Here is a 17,889-nt window from a genome sequence, read left to right on the forward strand (position 1 = left end):
GGGACGCCGGCCGAGTACCCTCAGAAAAGCCGGTCCAGGATGTCACCTCTCCCCGAGGTTATGCGGCCAGGGAGGTGGGCTTCAGAGAGTGCCAGGTCGACCTCCTCAGGGACCACTGCCCAGCCTGATCAGATAAAGCGGGACTGGTCCTCACACAGATGGCCAAATTCAACAAGGGTTCACTCTCAAGCTCTCTTGGATACACATGTCCTACAGAGAGGCGGGGGGCGAGGGGGGGTTTGCTTTGCTTCCTGTGGGTGTTTCTGGCATCTACAGGTACGAAAGGAATCTAGAACCTGAAGTGGAAAACAATCGAAATTCGGAGATCTTAAACCTGAGGGAGCAGAAAAACTTAAGCCAGGTGTTCTCAAACTTGAGCATGCAACAGAATCACCTAGGGCTTGTTAAAACACAGTTGACTGGGCCCAACCCCAGATATTCAGATTCAGTAGATCTGGGGTCTTGTCCGAGAATATGCATTTCTAACAAGTTGCTGGGTGGTGATGATATTGCTGGTCCAAGGACCAAACTTTGAGAACCACTGATGTAGTAAGCTTATTAAAATGCACATTGGCTGGCTGACTCCCAGGAGTACTGAGGATGGGCCCATGAATCTAAACCCCAAAGGTGATTCTGATACAGGTGCTTTGAGGAGCTAGAATATGGATCCTGGAGGCAGGATGTCACCTTGTTTTCAAGGACCTGGACCCCAGGACCATTACTCTCTCAACACGTGTCAGGGAAGAGGGGAGAGTCACTGGTTCCTTGCCCTGCTGGCAGCCTTCATCAGTTCTCTGGAATGTGGTATGTTTTGAGTTTAAGGTGCTGCCAGCCAAGCAGTCGCCACAGATGCAGCTCCAGGTATCTGGCGGGAAGATACAGGTTCAGGAAGGGCCAGCCTTCCCAGGGAAACTGCATCTCAAGTTTCTGGGCATGGCCTCTAATGAGGGAAACTGTGATAAACCCTTAGGTTCTCTAAAGCAGTGGTCTACAAAGTGTGGACCCTGGACCAGCAGCATCAGCATGACCTAGGAACTTGTTAGAAATGCAGATTCCCAGGCCACACCCCAAATCTACTGAATCTGAAACTCTGGGGATGGAGCCCAGCCACGAGCCCTGCAAGTGATTCTGATGCTCGTTTGAGAAACACTGATCTCAAGAATGACTAATATACTTTCAGGTCTTAGAATCAACAATAGTAGTGTTTTGGGCACTTATTTTAGTGAGGAAAAATATACTACTGGAAACTTACAGTATAAGTAAAGTTCATTTAAGGTGGTAAAATAAGACTGGGTTTCTCGGTCTCAGCATTATTGACATTTTGAGCCAGGTAATTCTCTGTTGTGGAGGCTATCCTAGGCACTGTAGGATGTTTAACAGTAACCCTAGCCTCTACCCACGAGATGGCAGTAGTGACAACTAAAAATGTCTTCAGACATTGCCAAATGTTCAGGGGGAGAGGGGGACCAACCTCAGCTGAAAACCACTGAACTAAGCCAAAAATATATAACAGATTAGTTTATTTAGGTTTTCAGAAACAACAAATAAGGGTCCTAGCCCAAAGACCTTACAGTTTTAGGCAAACACAAATATATTACAACGTCATAAATGTTGTTTAAAAATATAAGGACTGTAGGAAGAGAATCTGGCAACTGAGAGACCAGTTAAGAAAAGGCATTGTGGGACTTCCCTGGTGGCGCAGTGGTTGGGAGTCCACCTGCCATTGCAGGGGACGCAGGTTCGAGCCCTGGTCCAGGAGGATCCCACATGCTGTGGAGCAACTAAGCCTGTGCACCACAACTACTGAGGCTGTGCTCTGGAGCCCGCGAGCCACAGCTGCTAAGCCCGCGTGCCACAACTGCTGAGGCCTGTGCGCCTAGAGCCTGTGCTCTGCCACAGAGAAGCCACCGCAATGAGAAGCCTGCACACCACAACGAAGAGTGGCCCCCACTCCTCGCAGCTAGAGAAAGCCCGCGTGCGGCGGTGAAGACCCAACGCAGCCAAAAATAGATGAATAAAAATAAATGAATAAATAGATTTAGGGAAAAAAAAAGAAAAAGAAAAGGCATTGTAATAGCCCACGGGAGAAATGAAAGAGTCTGAACTAAGGCATTTACAGTGAAGAAGGAGGCAGTATATGGATTAGAGTCTTTGGATATAAACAATATATTGAGGGCATTGTCTCATTTAAGCAAAAGCAGAATTTACTGGACAGGGGGAGTTCAAAAGGATAGTCTAACAGCCAACCCCAAGAAAAAGAGAAGTCAGGGCAGCTCTACAGGTAGAGATAGCAGAAAGGAACTGAGGGTGATCTCTTTAGGGCTGTATAGGAATAAGTCTGCTTCAACCATTTTTCAGACCTTATGTCATTTCTCTCAAGATCCCAGGTCTTAGAGGAGAGAGTCTGATTGGAGTACCCCTTGTCTGGCAGCCCCATCAAGGCTATGTGCAAGGCGATGGATGGTTTCCCAAAGGAAAAGGAGAGTGTTGTTGATAAAAGAAGGGAAAAGGAATGATGCCGGCCAAATCCACAGACATCCACCTCAGAGCATCAACACACAGGACAAAAGGGCATGAAAAAGGAGCCAAGGATAGATCCCAAGTTCCTGGCTCGATGGATGGTGGTACCATTGATCAAATTAGGGAATACGGGAGGAGGGGCACATTCTAGGGGCAGATGAGTCTGCTTTGTCCACCAAGTAGTGAATCTGCAGTATGGCTCTGGAGCTTAGGATTTAGAGACTTGGGAGATGTCAGCCTCTCTACAAGAGAGAAAAACGCGGGCATGAATATGACGACTTAGGAACAGAGTATTGAGTGAAGAGAGAAAGGAACCATGGGTGGGATGCTAGGGAGTAGCAAAAATTAAGAAGCAGGTAAAGGGAGAAAAGCTAAGCAGGTGAGTGATGTATTTAATGAGGCATATTTGGCCAACTGAGAAATCAGCTGTCCTGTGTTTCGGGGTGCTTTGTTTTACTTTTGCTTTTCAGAAGAGGAGAATGTAAGTTTCTCAGCCTCTTCTCAGAAAAGTTGCTGAGATGATGAGGTCAGCTCTATTCTTCACCTCCAGGTAGGGAGGTAGCAGACTTCTTATGTGTCTCGGAGCTAAGAGGAGAAGTTTCCAGGTAGGGGAGACTCACCTGTAAAGCCTGGGCCCAAATAGGGAATTAAAATCGATTGGTTAAAACTGCAGTCCTCCGACCAGCAGTACCAGCATCAGCTGGGTGCTTGTTAGAAATGCCCCACCCCATGCCTAGGAAATGAGAATCTGCATTCTAAGATCCCTGGGTAATTCACACCTACACTGAAGTATGAGAGGCACTGTCCTAAGGAGGGATGGTATGGAAATTGTGGAATTTGAGGGACGAAGAGGAGGGTGCCCCAACTCTTACGGAGTCTAGAGGACCTGGAGCAAAAAGATTTGCAAGTGCATGGTGAAGAGGAGATGGACCTGGGCCCACACAACTGCAGCACCCGATGGGTACTAATGGGGCCTGAGTACTAACCTATGGTCTTGAGAACCTCAGTGGATGGCTCTGTGTCTGAGCTCTGCACCAAGGGAGTAGAGGCTGGTGCTCTAAAATGTACCACACTTGCCTGCAAGAAGCAAGAAGCAGCATCCACCATGGATTGCATAAACCCTTGGGTGACCATTAAATCTGGCCGTTAGATCAAGCATAGTTTCCAATGAGTAATGAGGGCGAAACCAGACTGCAATAGTTGAGTAGCAAATGGAAGATGAGAAAATGTACCCATTGAGAAGAGAGTAAGGAATCTAGGAGCTTGACTGCAAAGGGAAGGAAATGGGGCGACAGACAGCAGGCTGAAGAGGGAAGGTGGACAAGGGATGTTTGTTTCATTTTGTTTATGATGATACTCGATAAGACCTTAGAGGAAGGAACCAATGAGGGGAAGGAGGTTGCTTGAAAGAGGTTAGTGATGAGACAAGACCCTTAGCAAGGATGGGAAGGGATAGCTGTGAGCACTATTCAGAAGGTAGAATCAACAGGGCTTAGTGACTGATTAGACACTTGGAGCTGAGAGGAACAGCTGTTGATTTCCCTAGTGGTTTTGACTCCATGGGAGACACGGTGAAATACAGAAGGAATGAATATTATTGCAAGGGTTTGGCTCTGGTTTGGATTACAATTTAGGAAGATTTAGGCAGTATCTAGTTTTCAATGTTCAAGAAACATATTTGTTAAAGTATTATCATAGAACAAGTTCTGGCTGTCCTGTCTTAGAGGCAGAGGAAGTGTAGCAGGAAAATACTGGACTTGGGGTCAGAAGCCCTAGACTGACAGCCTTAAATGCGACCTGAGGGAGTTAGTTGACACTTCTGGCTTGCATTTCTCTCATATTCATGAATGAGACAAAAGCAGTGGCATACCATGGGTGGGCAGAGGGAGTGCCGGCCTGGGTGCAGTTGATCAGGGGGTGCACTGTCTGTAGAGAATTTTGAAACAATAATAAAACTGACTGTCAGTCCGCATTTTTGTTATCACCATGTGCTAACAATTCTAAAGAATGTCAGTGATAAAATACTCCCCACCCTCGGTAGCCATAGAATAATAATCAAATTTCACAGTGTACCTCATGAGATCAGGGGAGATGTGTGTGCACATTACAAAATGCTATAAACTTCTAAACAATCTATGTGTCTTTTTTTCTTCAAATTAATGTGACTTGTGAAATTTAGAGAGCAAATAGTGGCTCTGTTTCTATTAAAATAAAGTACAGCAAATCTCCCTGATCTGTAGAAAATTTCTTGGTCATATTTAGTGTTATTTTTTGGAGGTAAGTGAATTTTTTACCACAGATTTTAAGAGATAATGAATGGAAAACATTAGTTTTTGTGTATTTAATAGGGAAATCAAGAACATTAACTTTATAGCCTTCCTTTTGGTCAGGTAATTCAATCAGAGACCTAATAACTGGGTCTACACAGACTTGCTGGATGATACAGCCAGTTGAAATGAATTAATTACTTCATTGTATGCTCAAAAAAAAATACTATTACTTACCTCAAAAAAGAGTCTACTGATTCAAGGTTGACAGAGTTCAGAGCACAAATTAAGGTCAAAACAATGAATCTAAAATAAACTGAGAAAATACCCCCCACCCACCAGAAAAAAAGTCTACTGAATATTGAGAAAATCATATGGTGAATAATTTTTAATACTTCATTTTATAATGACTGATAATGATCATATTTTATTTTTTAACAGGTTCACAATTAACTAGCAAGAATGCCAATAGTTAACATGTCCTTCATGTTTTAAATTACCTGGCATGTAGTTGGCAGAGTATGTGACTTGCTCCACTGTAGATATTTATTGATTGACTCCTACTGTGTACCTATACTTCAGTAATGCAATAAACAACCCCTTTTATAACAGCGTTAAAGATATATCAAAAGCCTGATTCTTGATCTTCTCTCACGAGTTTACGGGTATAGGAGCTGGGCTCTGCAGCACAGAGGACATCCCTGCAGCAGCTACAACAACTCTCACCCAAAGAAGCTGACCACCCCATTCCTCCCCAGTTTATGACTGCTAAGTGTTGAGGACTTTATAATAAGCTGTCTCCCTTGCATGCTGCTTAGAGAGAGGGCATTATTTTACTCAAAAACTGGAAGACTAAAATAATGAACTTGTAAGACTCATTGCTGTGAGGGCTACAATTGAAGCTATTATTCAAAGAGCATTTAAAACAGAATATTATAGTAATTACCACAGAGGAATATTTAAAAGTAACAAGAACTAAGGTTTTAATTTTACCTGATATGTTAATAATTAGAAAAGTATTCTGCATTTTGTATTCTATAAGCAATATTTATACCAATACACATGTATAAGTATGAGGAATAATGACTTTATATTTAACCACAGTGTATTATTTTAAGAAGAATGTTAGTTGGCTTACATGTACAATTTGGATACAGTTTTCCAAGTAATTCAGAGAGAAATTACGTATGATAACAATTTAAAGAAAGCCCTTAAAAGTCATATAAGTCATTTGAGAAGAAATCCATCCCTCAATGGGTCATCATCTTCTACTATAAAGCTTGCTGTACCTGTGTAATGGGCTTGTCCAGATACTTCCACTATAACAGCTTTAAAATCACCATATTTTACTTCCTGAAAAAAGAAGGTGATAGGAGAATATCAAGATACTGCCCTCATAGTTTATCTAGCCTAAAAGTTGTATTCTCAGTTTTTATCATTTTAAAGAGAACCCAAGAGTTAATCATATAGGCAATGGGAGGTTTTTAAGGTAAGTGACTGGATTTGTGTTTTTGATTTAGTTTAGCTGTAAAGTAGGGAACAAATTGGAGAGGAGAGAGACTAGAAACCCAGCAATCTGTTAAGAGGTAACCTTAATTCATCAATTAAATCTAGAGACAGGAGGGCAGTTTTTAGAGAATGGAGAACAAAATATAGAGATACTTTGGAGGCAGAATTGATAGACCTGGGGACTGATGTACGTAGGAGGTGAGGAATAGAGATGAGTTAATATGACCATAGTTTCTAGCTTGGAAGTGAAGCTGGCGCCACCATTAGCTGAGATGGGGAATGAGACAGGAAGAACACATTTAGGAAGGGAGAACTTGTAAACAAGTTGAGTTGGAGATATCTCTGGGACAATCATCTTGAGATGAGTTTAGTGGACAGTGTCAGACTCAGGAGAGAGGCACAGGTAAGCGTGGTAGGGATGAAGCTTTGGGAGTCATCATTACTGGCTGGTTGAGAGTTGAATTCACTCTCACGTGGGTGAAACTGCCCATCTGCATCAAATGTTTGCCTAAGAGCAAGAAAATATGGTGGTTAACAGTACAGGCTCTGCTCAGAGGGACCCACATGCATAGCCTGGCTCTGTTACCTGTCTGTTTGACCTATGGCAAATTATCTAAACTCTAATTCTCCATTTTATCACTTGTGAAAAAAGGATGATAACATTACTGACCTCAGAGGATTCTTGGGAGAATTAAAAGAGACGGTATATGTGAAGTGCTTAGCTTGGAAACTGACACATAGTCAAGCACCCAATAAATGTTGTCGATTATTATTTTGTCTTGAGTCTCAGACTTGAAGATAATGTATTCCAAGTTTTTGCATATAACATAAATGGTTTGGTATCCCATAAGATCAGCGTATTATATATGAATCCCTAACTTAAAGCAAATTCCATATTCAGAAAAGAACAAACTTTAAAAACAGCTACATTAGGACATAAAAGTCTTCATTAGGATAAGTTATCTGCTATATTAAAGGACTCTTTGTGAGTAGATTCACTTATTAGATGCAATTTAATCATACTACAGTAGATTTTACTTACTACTATGAGTAAATTCATTAATTAGCTGTTAGCTCATTTATAATTTGATTCCATTACAAAAATACTTTCCACAACTTTTCAGGACTTTCACATCTTATTATATAAAATGAAACATTCCTATAGAATAAAAACAAAAAACTTCCAAACCCTAATTTAATGGTTCTCAAACATTTTGGTCTCAGGATCCCTTTATACCCTAAGATTTGAGGACCTCACTCACCCACCATTACTCTGATACCAAAACCAGACAAAGACACTTAAAAAAAATTACAGGCCAATATCTTTGATGAATATAGATGCAAAAATCCTCAACAAAATATTAGAAAACCAAATCCAAGAATATATAAAGAGGATCATACACTGGATTTATACCAGGGTCACAAGGATGGTTCAACATATACAAATCAAGCTGGATTTATACCAGGGTCACAAGGATGGTTCAACATATACAAATCGATCAATGTGATATACTACATTAACAAAAGGAAAGACAAAAACCACATAATCATCTCAACAGATGCAGAAAAAGCATTCAACAAAATTCAACATCCATTCATGATTAAATAACTCTCATCAAAGTGGGTATAGTGAGAACATATCTCAACATAATAAGGGTCATTTATGACAAACCCACAGCTAGTATAATACTCAATGGTGAAGAGCTGAAAGCCTTCCCACTAAATTTAGGAACTAGACAAGGATGCCCACTTTCACCACTTCTATTTAACCTAGTATTGGAAATCCTAGCCATAGCAATCAGACAAGAAAAAGAAATAAAAGTTATCCATATTGGGAAGGAAGAGGTAAAACTGTCACTATTTGCAGATGACATGATACTCTATATAGTGAACCCTAAAGTCTCCACTCTAAAACTATTAGAACTAATAAATAAATTCACCAAGGTTGCAGGATACAAGATTAATATACAAAAATCGGTCACGTTTCTAAACACCAATAATGAAATATCAGAAAGTAAAAAACAATCCCATTTAAAATCAGGTCAAAAAAATAATACCTAGGAATAAACTTAACCAAGGAGGTGAAAGACCTATATGCTGAAAACTATAAAACCCTGATGAAGGAAACTGAAGATGATTTAAACAAATGAAAAGATATTCCATGCTCTTGGATTGGAAGAAATAATATTATTAAAATGGCCATACTACCCAAAGCAATCTACAGATTTAATGCAACCTCTATCAAAATACCCAGGCCATTTTTCACAGAACCAGAACAAAGAATCCTAAAATATATATGGAACCATAAAAGCCCCCAAACTGCCAAAGCAATCCTGAGAAAAAAGAATGAAGCTGGAGGTATAACCCTCCCAGACTTTGGACTATACTACGAAGCTATAGTAATCAAAACAGCATGGTATTGGCAGAAAAATAGACAAATAAATCAATGGAACAGAATAGAGAGCCCAGAAACAAAGCCACACACCTATAGTCATTAAACGACAAAGGAGGCAAGAATATACAATGGAGAAAAGACAGTCTCTTCAATAAGTAGTGCTGGGAAATCTGGAAGAAGAGAACATAGGCACTCTTTGACATAAGTAGTAGCAATATTTGCTTGGATCTGTCTCCTAAGGCAAAAGAAATAAAAGCAAAAATAAACAAATGGGGCCTAATTAAACGTAAAGGCTTTTGCATAGCAAAGGAAACCACCAATAAAACAAATAGACAACCTATGGAATGGGAGAAAATACTTGCAAATGATGTGACCAACAAGGGCTTAATTTCCAAAATGTACAAGCTCATACAATTCAATATCAAAAAAACCAAACAATCCAATCAAAAAATGGGCAGAAGGGACTTCCCTGGTTGTCCAGTGATTAAGACTTTGCCTTCCAATGCAGGGGGTGTGGGATTGATCCCTGGTCGGGGAGCTAAGATCCCACATGCCTCAGGGCCAATAAACCAAAACATAAAACAGAAACAATATTGTAAAAAACTCAATAAAGACTTAAAAAATGATCCACATCAAAAAATCTTTAAAAAAAATGGGCAGAAGACTTGAATAGACATTTTTCCAAAGAAGACATACAAATGGCTAACAGGCACATGAAATCGTTAGAGAAATGCAAATCAAAACCACAATGAGGTACCACCTCACACCAATCAACATGGCTATCATCAAAAAGTCTACAAATAACAAATGTTGGTGAGGATGTGGAGAAAAGGGAACCCTCCTATACTGTTGGTAGGGATGTAAATTGGTGCAGCCACTATGGAAGACAATATGGAGGTTCCTCAAAAAATTAAAAATAGAACTATCATATGATCCAGCAATTCTACTCCTGGGTATATATCTGAAAAAATGAAAACACTAATGCAAAAACATGCATGCACCCCAATGTTCATAGTAGCACTATTTACAAGAGCCAAGACGGGAAAGCAACCCAAGTGTACATCAACAGATGATTGGATTAAAAAGATGTGGTACACACACACACACAGACACTGGAATATTACTCAGCCATAAAAAACAGTGAAATAATGCCATTATTATGGATGCCATTATTATTATTAATGTGGATGGAGAGAATATTGTGCTTAGTGAAAGTCAGACAGAGAAACACAAATACTATATGATATCACTTATTTGTAGAATCTAAAAAATAATACAAATAAATGTATATGCAAAACAGAAACATACTCACAGATATAGAAAACAAACTTGTGCTTACCAAAGGGGAAAGGAAAGAGAGTAGGGACAAATTAGGGGTATGGGATTAACAGATACAAACTACTATCTATAGAATAGATAAGCAACAAGGATATACTGTATAGCACAGGGAATTATACCCAACATCTCATAATAACCTACCATGGAATATAATCTGCAAAAATACTGAAACACTATGTTGTATACCTGAAACTAACACAATATTTTAAATCAACTATGCTTTAATTTTAAAAGATTTTAGGACCACAAAGAGTTTTTGTTTATTTCAGTTATATCAATTAATATTTGCTATATTGGGAATTAAAGATATTTGTTAAGAACCTGCTGTATAAAAACAGTAAATAAAATTCTAAAATTCAAAAAAAATAAAGATATTTGTTCATTAATGCATTTAAAAATAATAAACCAATTACATTTTGTCATAAACAACGAATTTTTGTGAAAATAACTATATCTGCCAAAACAAAAAAAATTAATGAGAAATATGGCATTTTTTACATTTTTGCAAATCTCTTTAATGTCTGGCATAACAAAAGGCAGCTAGATTCTCGTATTTGTTTCTGCATTCAATCAGCTGGGATATCACCCATCACGTAGCTCCGGGAGAACTCCACTGTACATTTGTGAGAGAATGAAAGTGAAAAGGAAGCAACGTCTCAGTATTATTATGAACATATCTTTGATTTTGTGGACCCATGGATAGGACCCAAAGGTCCTTTCCACACTTTGAAAACCAATATCCTAGCTGAACGGAAGTTTTTTCAGGCCTGTCTTAAAATTCTCTTCTAAGAGCTAAGTGAAGAAACTTATCTAACACCCACCTTAGGTCTCCACAGTCTCAAAAGTAACATACTTACAAATGAGAAGCTAAGGGTGCCACTCACCCTCACAGCCTTCCCTGTGAATACTGAGCCGGTTGCACTGCTTTTAAAGGCTCTGGTCTGGTTCAGTTCTAGAAGCCCTTTGTGATACTGCAGAGCAATTCGGGCTGTCACTCCTGAGCCGGTAGGACTTCTGTCAACCTGTTGCAGAATAAATGAAGATGAGATGTTCACAGTGTTCTAGTTCCATATTACCTGGCTGTGTGCCTAAAAGTTCCAGTTTGGAATTCCCTGGCGGTCCAGTGGTTAGGACTCTGAGCTTTCACTGCGGGGGCCAGGGTTCAATCCCTGGTCAGGGAACTAAGATCCCACAAGCTGTGCAGCACAGCCAAGAAAAAAATAAAAATAAAAATAAATAAAAATAAAAATAAAAATTCCAGTTTTAATACCTGTTCATCTGCAAACACACAGATGTTGGTGGTTGGTTCCTCACTATAAGCGTCTTTTCCATCTGTTAATATAGTTCCATATAGAAAGGCAAGGTCTTCGCTGTCAGGATGATTAATTTTAAACTGTAAATAAAATAATTGTCAACCACACATAACATAAATATTTTCATTCAAACTTATCTTTTAAATAACATATATGGGGTACTCTTAGACAGGGGTACTCTTAGACATAATTTTTCCATCTTTATCATTTAAAAAATATTTTTGGGGTCACAGCACTAAATACTAGAAATTATGTCTTTCTCTAGATGAATAAAGATAGTTTTGTTGGAAGTTATGATTCTTATACTTTGAGCCCTTTCTAAGGAAGTCAGCCTGCACATAGCCTCTACTAAAGGAACAGTCCTATTTTATACACATACCTGCCAAAACACATACTCTTTGAACCACTGACCCCAGCATTGACCCCAGGATGGTCAATTCACAGGCCAGCCATGGCTGCTCAAGCAGGAGGAGCTAAGGCAATCCTACTCTCACCCTCAGGAACTTGAAGGGGATAATGTTGAAAAAGCAAGCAATGAGTATCTAGAGCTGAAATTAATACCACTGATAGATACAAGAACTGTCAGAGGCCATGAGCAAGCAAAAAGTATAAGGATGCAGAAGTTATTAGGTAAGAGAAACAATTGGATGGGTAAAAAAAGACTTATAAAGGATGAAGTCAGTATCATAAAAAGCAGCAGGTACACACAGAGAGAAGCAAGCACTGGCAGGGTAGCTAGGTCACGTCAGTGGTAAAGCTTGGTCAGGTCCAAATGTGCAATGCTTCCTGAACTTGGGAGGTCTGGTTGTTTAACTTCTGGATTCCTGTAATGCCTGGTAGCTTGGCTGAGATTACTATAACCTTACTTCCATTGTATCCTTACAGTTAGTATAGTCCAATACCACTTACCTGTCATTTAAAGCAGCTGAAGAGATTTGGATTCTTAAAATCCAAAGAGTCCATCTAAAACCCAGTTAAAGAGGCCCGTATATTGGATCTCTGTTCTCTGACCTCTTAAAGCCCCTATGCCCCACCTCCACAATAGCACCAGTACATCACACTGCCCACAGGGATGCTTCCCCCACTAGACTGAGCTCCTTGAAGGTCGTGGGGTTTGTTCTTCCTCTGGGTCTCCAGCATCTAGCATGGTGTCCGACATACAATAAGTCCTTGGTAAATGTTTGCTAAAAGGACAAAGATGAATTTATTTTATATTTACTTTAGCTCCCTCCCCCCTGGGCAAATGGCCTTTGCCTAAATCTGCATTAGCAGTATGAATAATCAGCGGTTCACAAAGTAGTCCTACTGCCTGCTTCATCACTGACAGAACTACTCACATTTTTTTCAGAATCCTTCCTCCCTCAAAGTCTACCCCTTGCCACCTTGGTGAGAAGTTCTAGCTTTGAGAACTTCAAAATTACTCCTTTTATTAAGAAAACAATGCCTTTTTCTCTTGATTTTATTAAAAATAAGGTCAAATTATTTTGTGTCAAATTGTTAAACTATTAGCTGTCTCCTTACTGGAACAGAAAATGGATGTGAATTCAGAGTTTCAGAAGTTACTATGATAAAATAATTCTACCTATTGGTATTGACAGTCCTGGAAAAATGATAATTTAGAACAGGGATATGGTATATATTCATTTTGTTATTTAAGTTATTATGTTAAAATAAAGCCTCAGATATGTTAAATAGGCCCATAAATAATTAGTAGAAGTATATTAGATTCTATCTTTCCTAAGTTATTTTTTACTTAGAATGATAAATTCTCATATGCTAAAACATTTAAATATGTATATGAGTTTTATATATAGATCCCAATTAGGTAAAATTGAGTTTTATATATAGGTCCCAATTATGTAAAAAGGCACACTTGTGCTAGAAAGGAAAGACTATTCTAGAATTACTTATTATCTAAACTGATTTTATAACAATAGTTTTCCCAAGCCAAACTAGAGTTACTTGAGTGGTTATTTAAGTAAATTCTTAGCAATATAGGAAAAATTCACTAACTAGGAATTAATGTTCTCTGTGAAATAAGAGAAAGTCTGGGGCTTCCCTGGTGGCGCAGTGGTTGAGAATCTGCCTGCCAATGCAGGGGACACGGGTTCGAGCCCTGGTCTGGGATGATCCCACATGCCGCGGAGCAACTAGGCCCGTGAGCCACAACTACTGAGCCTGCGCGTCTGGAGCCTGTGCTCCGCAACAAGAGAGGCCGCGACATTGAGAGGCCCGCGCACTGCGATGAAGAGGGGCCCCCACTTGCCGCAACTAGAGAAAGCCCCCGCACAGAAACGAAGACACAACACAGCCAAAAATACATAAATAAATAAAATAAAATTAAAAAAAAAAAAAAGCCAGGTTGTGTATTTAAAAAAAAAAAAAAAAAAAAAAAAAAGAGAAAGTCTGATCAGATTTAATGAAATCTATTTTGTAAGCTATATTTTACATTCATTATTTTCAAGGTTTGCAGAATGACCACATATATCAAAGCATTTCAAATTAGTGGAATATTATATAATACATTTTCTATGTTTAAGTAACCACAAATTATATTATTATTATGTATTATTAAAGTTAATAATAGTTATCATTTATTGAACATTTACTATGGCTAGGCACTATTTTAAGTCCTTTACACATATTGACTTATTCTTACAACTCCCTATGAAGCAGGTATTTCATAATTTCCATTTACAGCTAGGAAAACTGAGGCACATGGAAGTTATGTAACTTGTTCAAGGTTATAAAAGCTACAAGTAGCAAAACTACAACTCCCAGGTAGTCTTGCTCTAGAGTCTAAGATTATAACCAGTACCCTATTCTTAGTACTACTGATAATTTGAACTCAGAGGTATTTAATTTTCTGTATAGACATGTCATCTATATTCCCTCCATGTCACAGAGGAGGGTATCTGCTATGATAGCAGCATCTGTACTGACCTGAGCTTTCACTGCTTCTGTCACTGCACTTGCTGCATCCATGAGGTCCCTTGTCTTTGCGGAACAAACATCAAGTCCTAACTTTTCAGCACTAACAAACGCATAAAATGCGCCACCATATGCAATGTCCACCACCACCTTTCCAGGACCGGGAACATCCACTAGGAAATCTAAAAAAGATATGTTTGAAAATAAGTTTGTTTTAGTATTTCAGCAATAAAATTCACAGCATTTTAAATATATGTGTATTTCTGGGGGTTGGGGTGGGGGTATTTTTTCCTATCATAAAAAGGAATGGAGCAAAAATCCATTTTCAAAATGAGTATGCATCACATAATTAATAATAGACCTTTAGCTCAGTACATCTTTCTATTTTTAAGTTAATGAGGTTTGTATAAGTTTTAGAACATGAATGCCATGTTTTTCCTAAATCATACATACATATTTTGTTAACTATTCTGAAGATCTTTTTTAGAAAACATCATAGAGGCAGAGAGAGAGGAAATTCTGGGACATGAATGTGTGAAAACTATGAAGGAAAATGTAGGTGCCTCTCATGCAGATATCAAAAAAGGGGCCAGCCTGTGGAAGGATGAGGCTAAGTCAACCAACAGGGCAGAGAGGGGTCTCAAATTCAGAAATTAAGTTGTGAAAAATAAAATAGTTCTTGTATTCCTGAGTTTGCACAGTGAGTCATACAAAGATACCAGGGGGCTACCAGTTAGAGTAGAACCACAGGACCCTTTTAACACGTGATGTGTCAAAACAGAGCAAGTTTATAATCAAAGGAGTAAAACACACCTGTGGAACTTAAGAGCAAAAGTGAATCAAAAATGTCTTTATCTTGATGCTTATGCAACATGAAAAGCAGGTTTAATGAAAGGAGACTCAGGAAATAGATGGAAATGTGGGACGGCCAGAATGGGGAAAGCTAAGTGTGGCTTTGAAGTCCTCATGCATAAAATGGAATTGCTGTTTCCATCCTAAAGGGATTGTTTTGAGAATTCCATGTGATAACGTGTGGGGAATAGTGGGCACAGATTAGGAATACAATAAATTTTAATATTAAAGCCAAAAGTTTAACTTCCAACTGGAATAGGGCTCTTAAGAGGACAGATGTTTACATTTGCCAATCAGCATATTCTTCTCTGAATTTCATTTATTCACACAATATTCATTGACTGTGTACTGTTCTAGCACTTAAATACAGTGAATAAAACTAAAGAGTCTTCATTTTAGCTGGGTGGAGTGGAGATGAACTCAGCAATCCTGAGGTAGGGACTGTTGTCATCCTCACTTTATAGATGACATTGAGGCATGGAATCCCTTCCACAAGGTCACAGAGATGGGGAGGGGCAGAGCCGTGATCTTGGACACTATCCATCTGCCTTTTACGCAATTTTCAAAGTAGAGAGTTTAAGGATTTCATTTTCTTAATGGCTCAAAGTGACCATTAATGCCCACTGATTATATCATGGTCACACAGTGATGCTTTCAGGAACTACTGTGCTTGTGGGGTTGGCTGCCCCTGCCCTAACCAACCCCAAACTATGATGTACGTAGTTGGTAATCCTGCTGCCAGCTGTCATTTCCCACAAAATCTAGAGTGCTTCTAATCTGCTGCTGGGGTGGCCTAAGGGGAAATCAGGTAGCCAAGCTAGTTAACTGCTGAGGTTTTTAAAGATGCAATCCTAACATAAATTCCTGTCTCCCTCAAGTTCCCTCCCAATCCGGTCGTGACACCAATTCTTTCTGGGAAACTGGCATCAGTTTGCCCAGTGGCATTCTTTATCAACTTGTGTGTTTCAGCTGCCTGAGGTATTCTAAGACTCTCAAACACCTGGGCTATTACTGCATCATTCATAACATTTATAATCAGGCTAAACTGGAACCCAAATCCAGAGGAGGATCAAGATCAAATTAACAGAATGATTTGCAAGGCTGGAAGACTTTGAAGGAACGATAACCCTATTGCTGGATTGACTAAATTAGCTCCCAGCTCACTTCCAGTCAGACTACTAAAGCATCTTGATAGAATTCAGCCTTCGCTGATGGAATTTGTAGCAATCTCCCTCTTTGTAAGGATGAATAGTTACACACTGTTTTACATGACATACAGGCTCTGTACTAGAGAACCCACCAAAGCCTTTTAAAGGCTCTGCACACCTCGAGAACTATAACTAGCAACCCTATATATTCTGCAGTCTTTCTATGTCTAGGAAGATGTTTTTTAAAAATTCTAACTACCTTGCATACTCTCATTAAATCCTCAAAAAAACCTCAATGAGATAACAAATGAAGATACAATGGACACGGAGGGGGTCAGTAATTTGACTAAGTTTGCATAGATTTAAGGGGGTGTCAGGATTTGGACCCAGGCAATGTCTGTACCTGTTCTTAAAGAATTAGACCGGCAACATCTGTATCTTCTCGAAAATATTTAATTCTTCCCCCAAGAACTGGGGAAGGCAATTTTTACAGATGACTTTTAGTAACGTGTTTACTAACTTGTCAGGGTGTAATAATGTGTCTAGCAATCATATTCTGAGCCAGCTTGGAGCCCCGGTTCTTTGCACTTCCCTTGACCCTAGTGGACCTTGCCTTATCCAACTGTGAAATCTCTAGGAATGCCTGACGAGTGGAGAATGAGGCGCTGAGTATGGGAAGCACGGAATTCTGTACCCCTCAAGACTCTCCCCAAGCCACAGACGGATAGATCTGCGGGGTAATCAAATTGCATGCACCATACAAATTCGCAAGGGCAAGGTGCTGACACACACTTGCAGTTATTTAGAATTACCTTTTTACTGATTGTAAAGGCTTTGTGGGGTGGGTTAGTTGCGCTGCGTGGGTTCCAGCCCAGCGAGACAGTGTAATTAGTTGGGTCCTGGGCTGCAGGGCCGGAAGGGTCCCGCCGGTTACCTGTGGCCAGCGCGAAGGCCGGGACGCTGTGGAAGCGCACCGGGCCGCCACTGCGGCCGCCCTCGCACTCCACGAAGGCGGCCACCAGCCCGCACGGGCAGTGGATGTTGACCAGGGCCTCGCGGGCGCCGGCGGGGGGCGCTGGCACCAGCCCGAAGTCGAGCGCGAACCGGCCCAGAGCCAGCACCGCGTGGCCGCACATGGAACTGTAGCCCTCGTTGTGCAGGAACAGGACGCCCAGGTGCGCGTCAGGCAGCTCGCTCGGCACCAGCACAGCCCCGTACATGTCCCGGTGCCCCCGGGGCTCGAACATGAGCCGTCGCCGCACGTGGTCGAGGTGCTGGCGCATGTAGCGTTGCTTGGCCAGCAGCGTGGGGCCGACCACCTCCGGACACCCAGCCAGCACGATGCGCAGGGGCTCGCCGCCCGTGTGCATGTCCACCACCGACAGAGCCGGCGTCCTCGGGTCGTGCGGAGGCAGCGGGGGCACAGCCGGCGGGCTCGCCATCGTCTGCGTCCAGATGGGAATCGACCACTGCCCGGCCGCTCGCGGTTCCAGCCGCAGGTCTAACCACCTCCTCTCCGCCAGAGGGCCAGGCCGCAGCGCCACCTGAAGGGCGGGGCCTTCGAGCCGAGACCCGGAAGCCCGAGGCGGGGCGGGGCTTCGGAGCGGTCGCCCGGG

General features: G+C 40.8%; 1 protein-coding gene across 4 annotated transcripts; it reads right to left on the bottom strand.

The window, feature by feature from the left end:
- Positions 1–37: 37 nt before the first annotated feature.
- Positions 38–17,829, bottom strand: L3HYPDH (trans-L-3-hydroxyproline dehydratase). 4 transcript variants are annotated; one of them, XM_082617635.1, is made up of 7 exons: positions 17,208–17,829; positions 14,286–14,455; positions 11,300–11,422; positions 10,887–11,051; positions 6,077–6,140; positions 4,391–4,446; positions 38–296 (listed from the first exon to the last, which is right to left on the bottom strand). In XM_082617635.1, exons 1-7 carry the CDS (start codon positions 17,713–17,715, stop codon positions 186–188), a joined length of 1,197 nt encoding a protein of 398 aa, XP_082473761.1. In that variant the 5' UTR covers positions 17,716–17,829; the 3' UTR covers positions 38–185. The 4 variants fall into 4 exon arrangements, with proteins under 4 accessions (XP_082473761.1, XP_082473763.1, XP_082473764.1 ...); XM_082617637.1 differs by having other exon boundaries at positions 39–296; positions 10,914–11,051; XM_082617636.1 differs by lacking the exon at positions 38–296 and adding an exon at positions 1,506–3,149.
- Between the last annotated feature and the right edge of the window lie 60 nt (positions 17,830–17,889).

This window comes from Mesoplodon mirus, assembly GCF_964341445.2.
Source record: "Mesoplodon mirus genome assembly, chromosome: 4".
Taxonomy (NCBI): Eukaryota; Metazoa; Chordata; class Mammalia; order Artiodactyla; family Ziphiidae; genus Mesoplodon; species Mesoplodon mirus.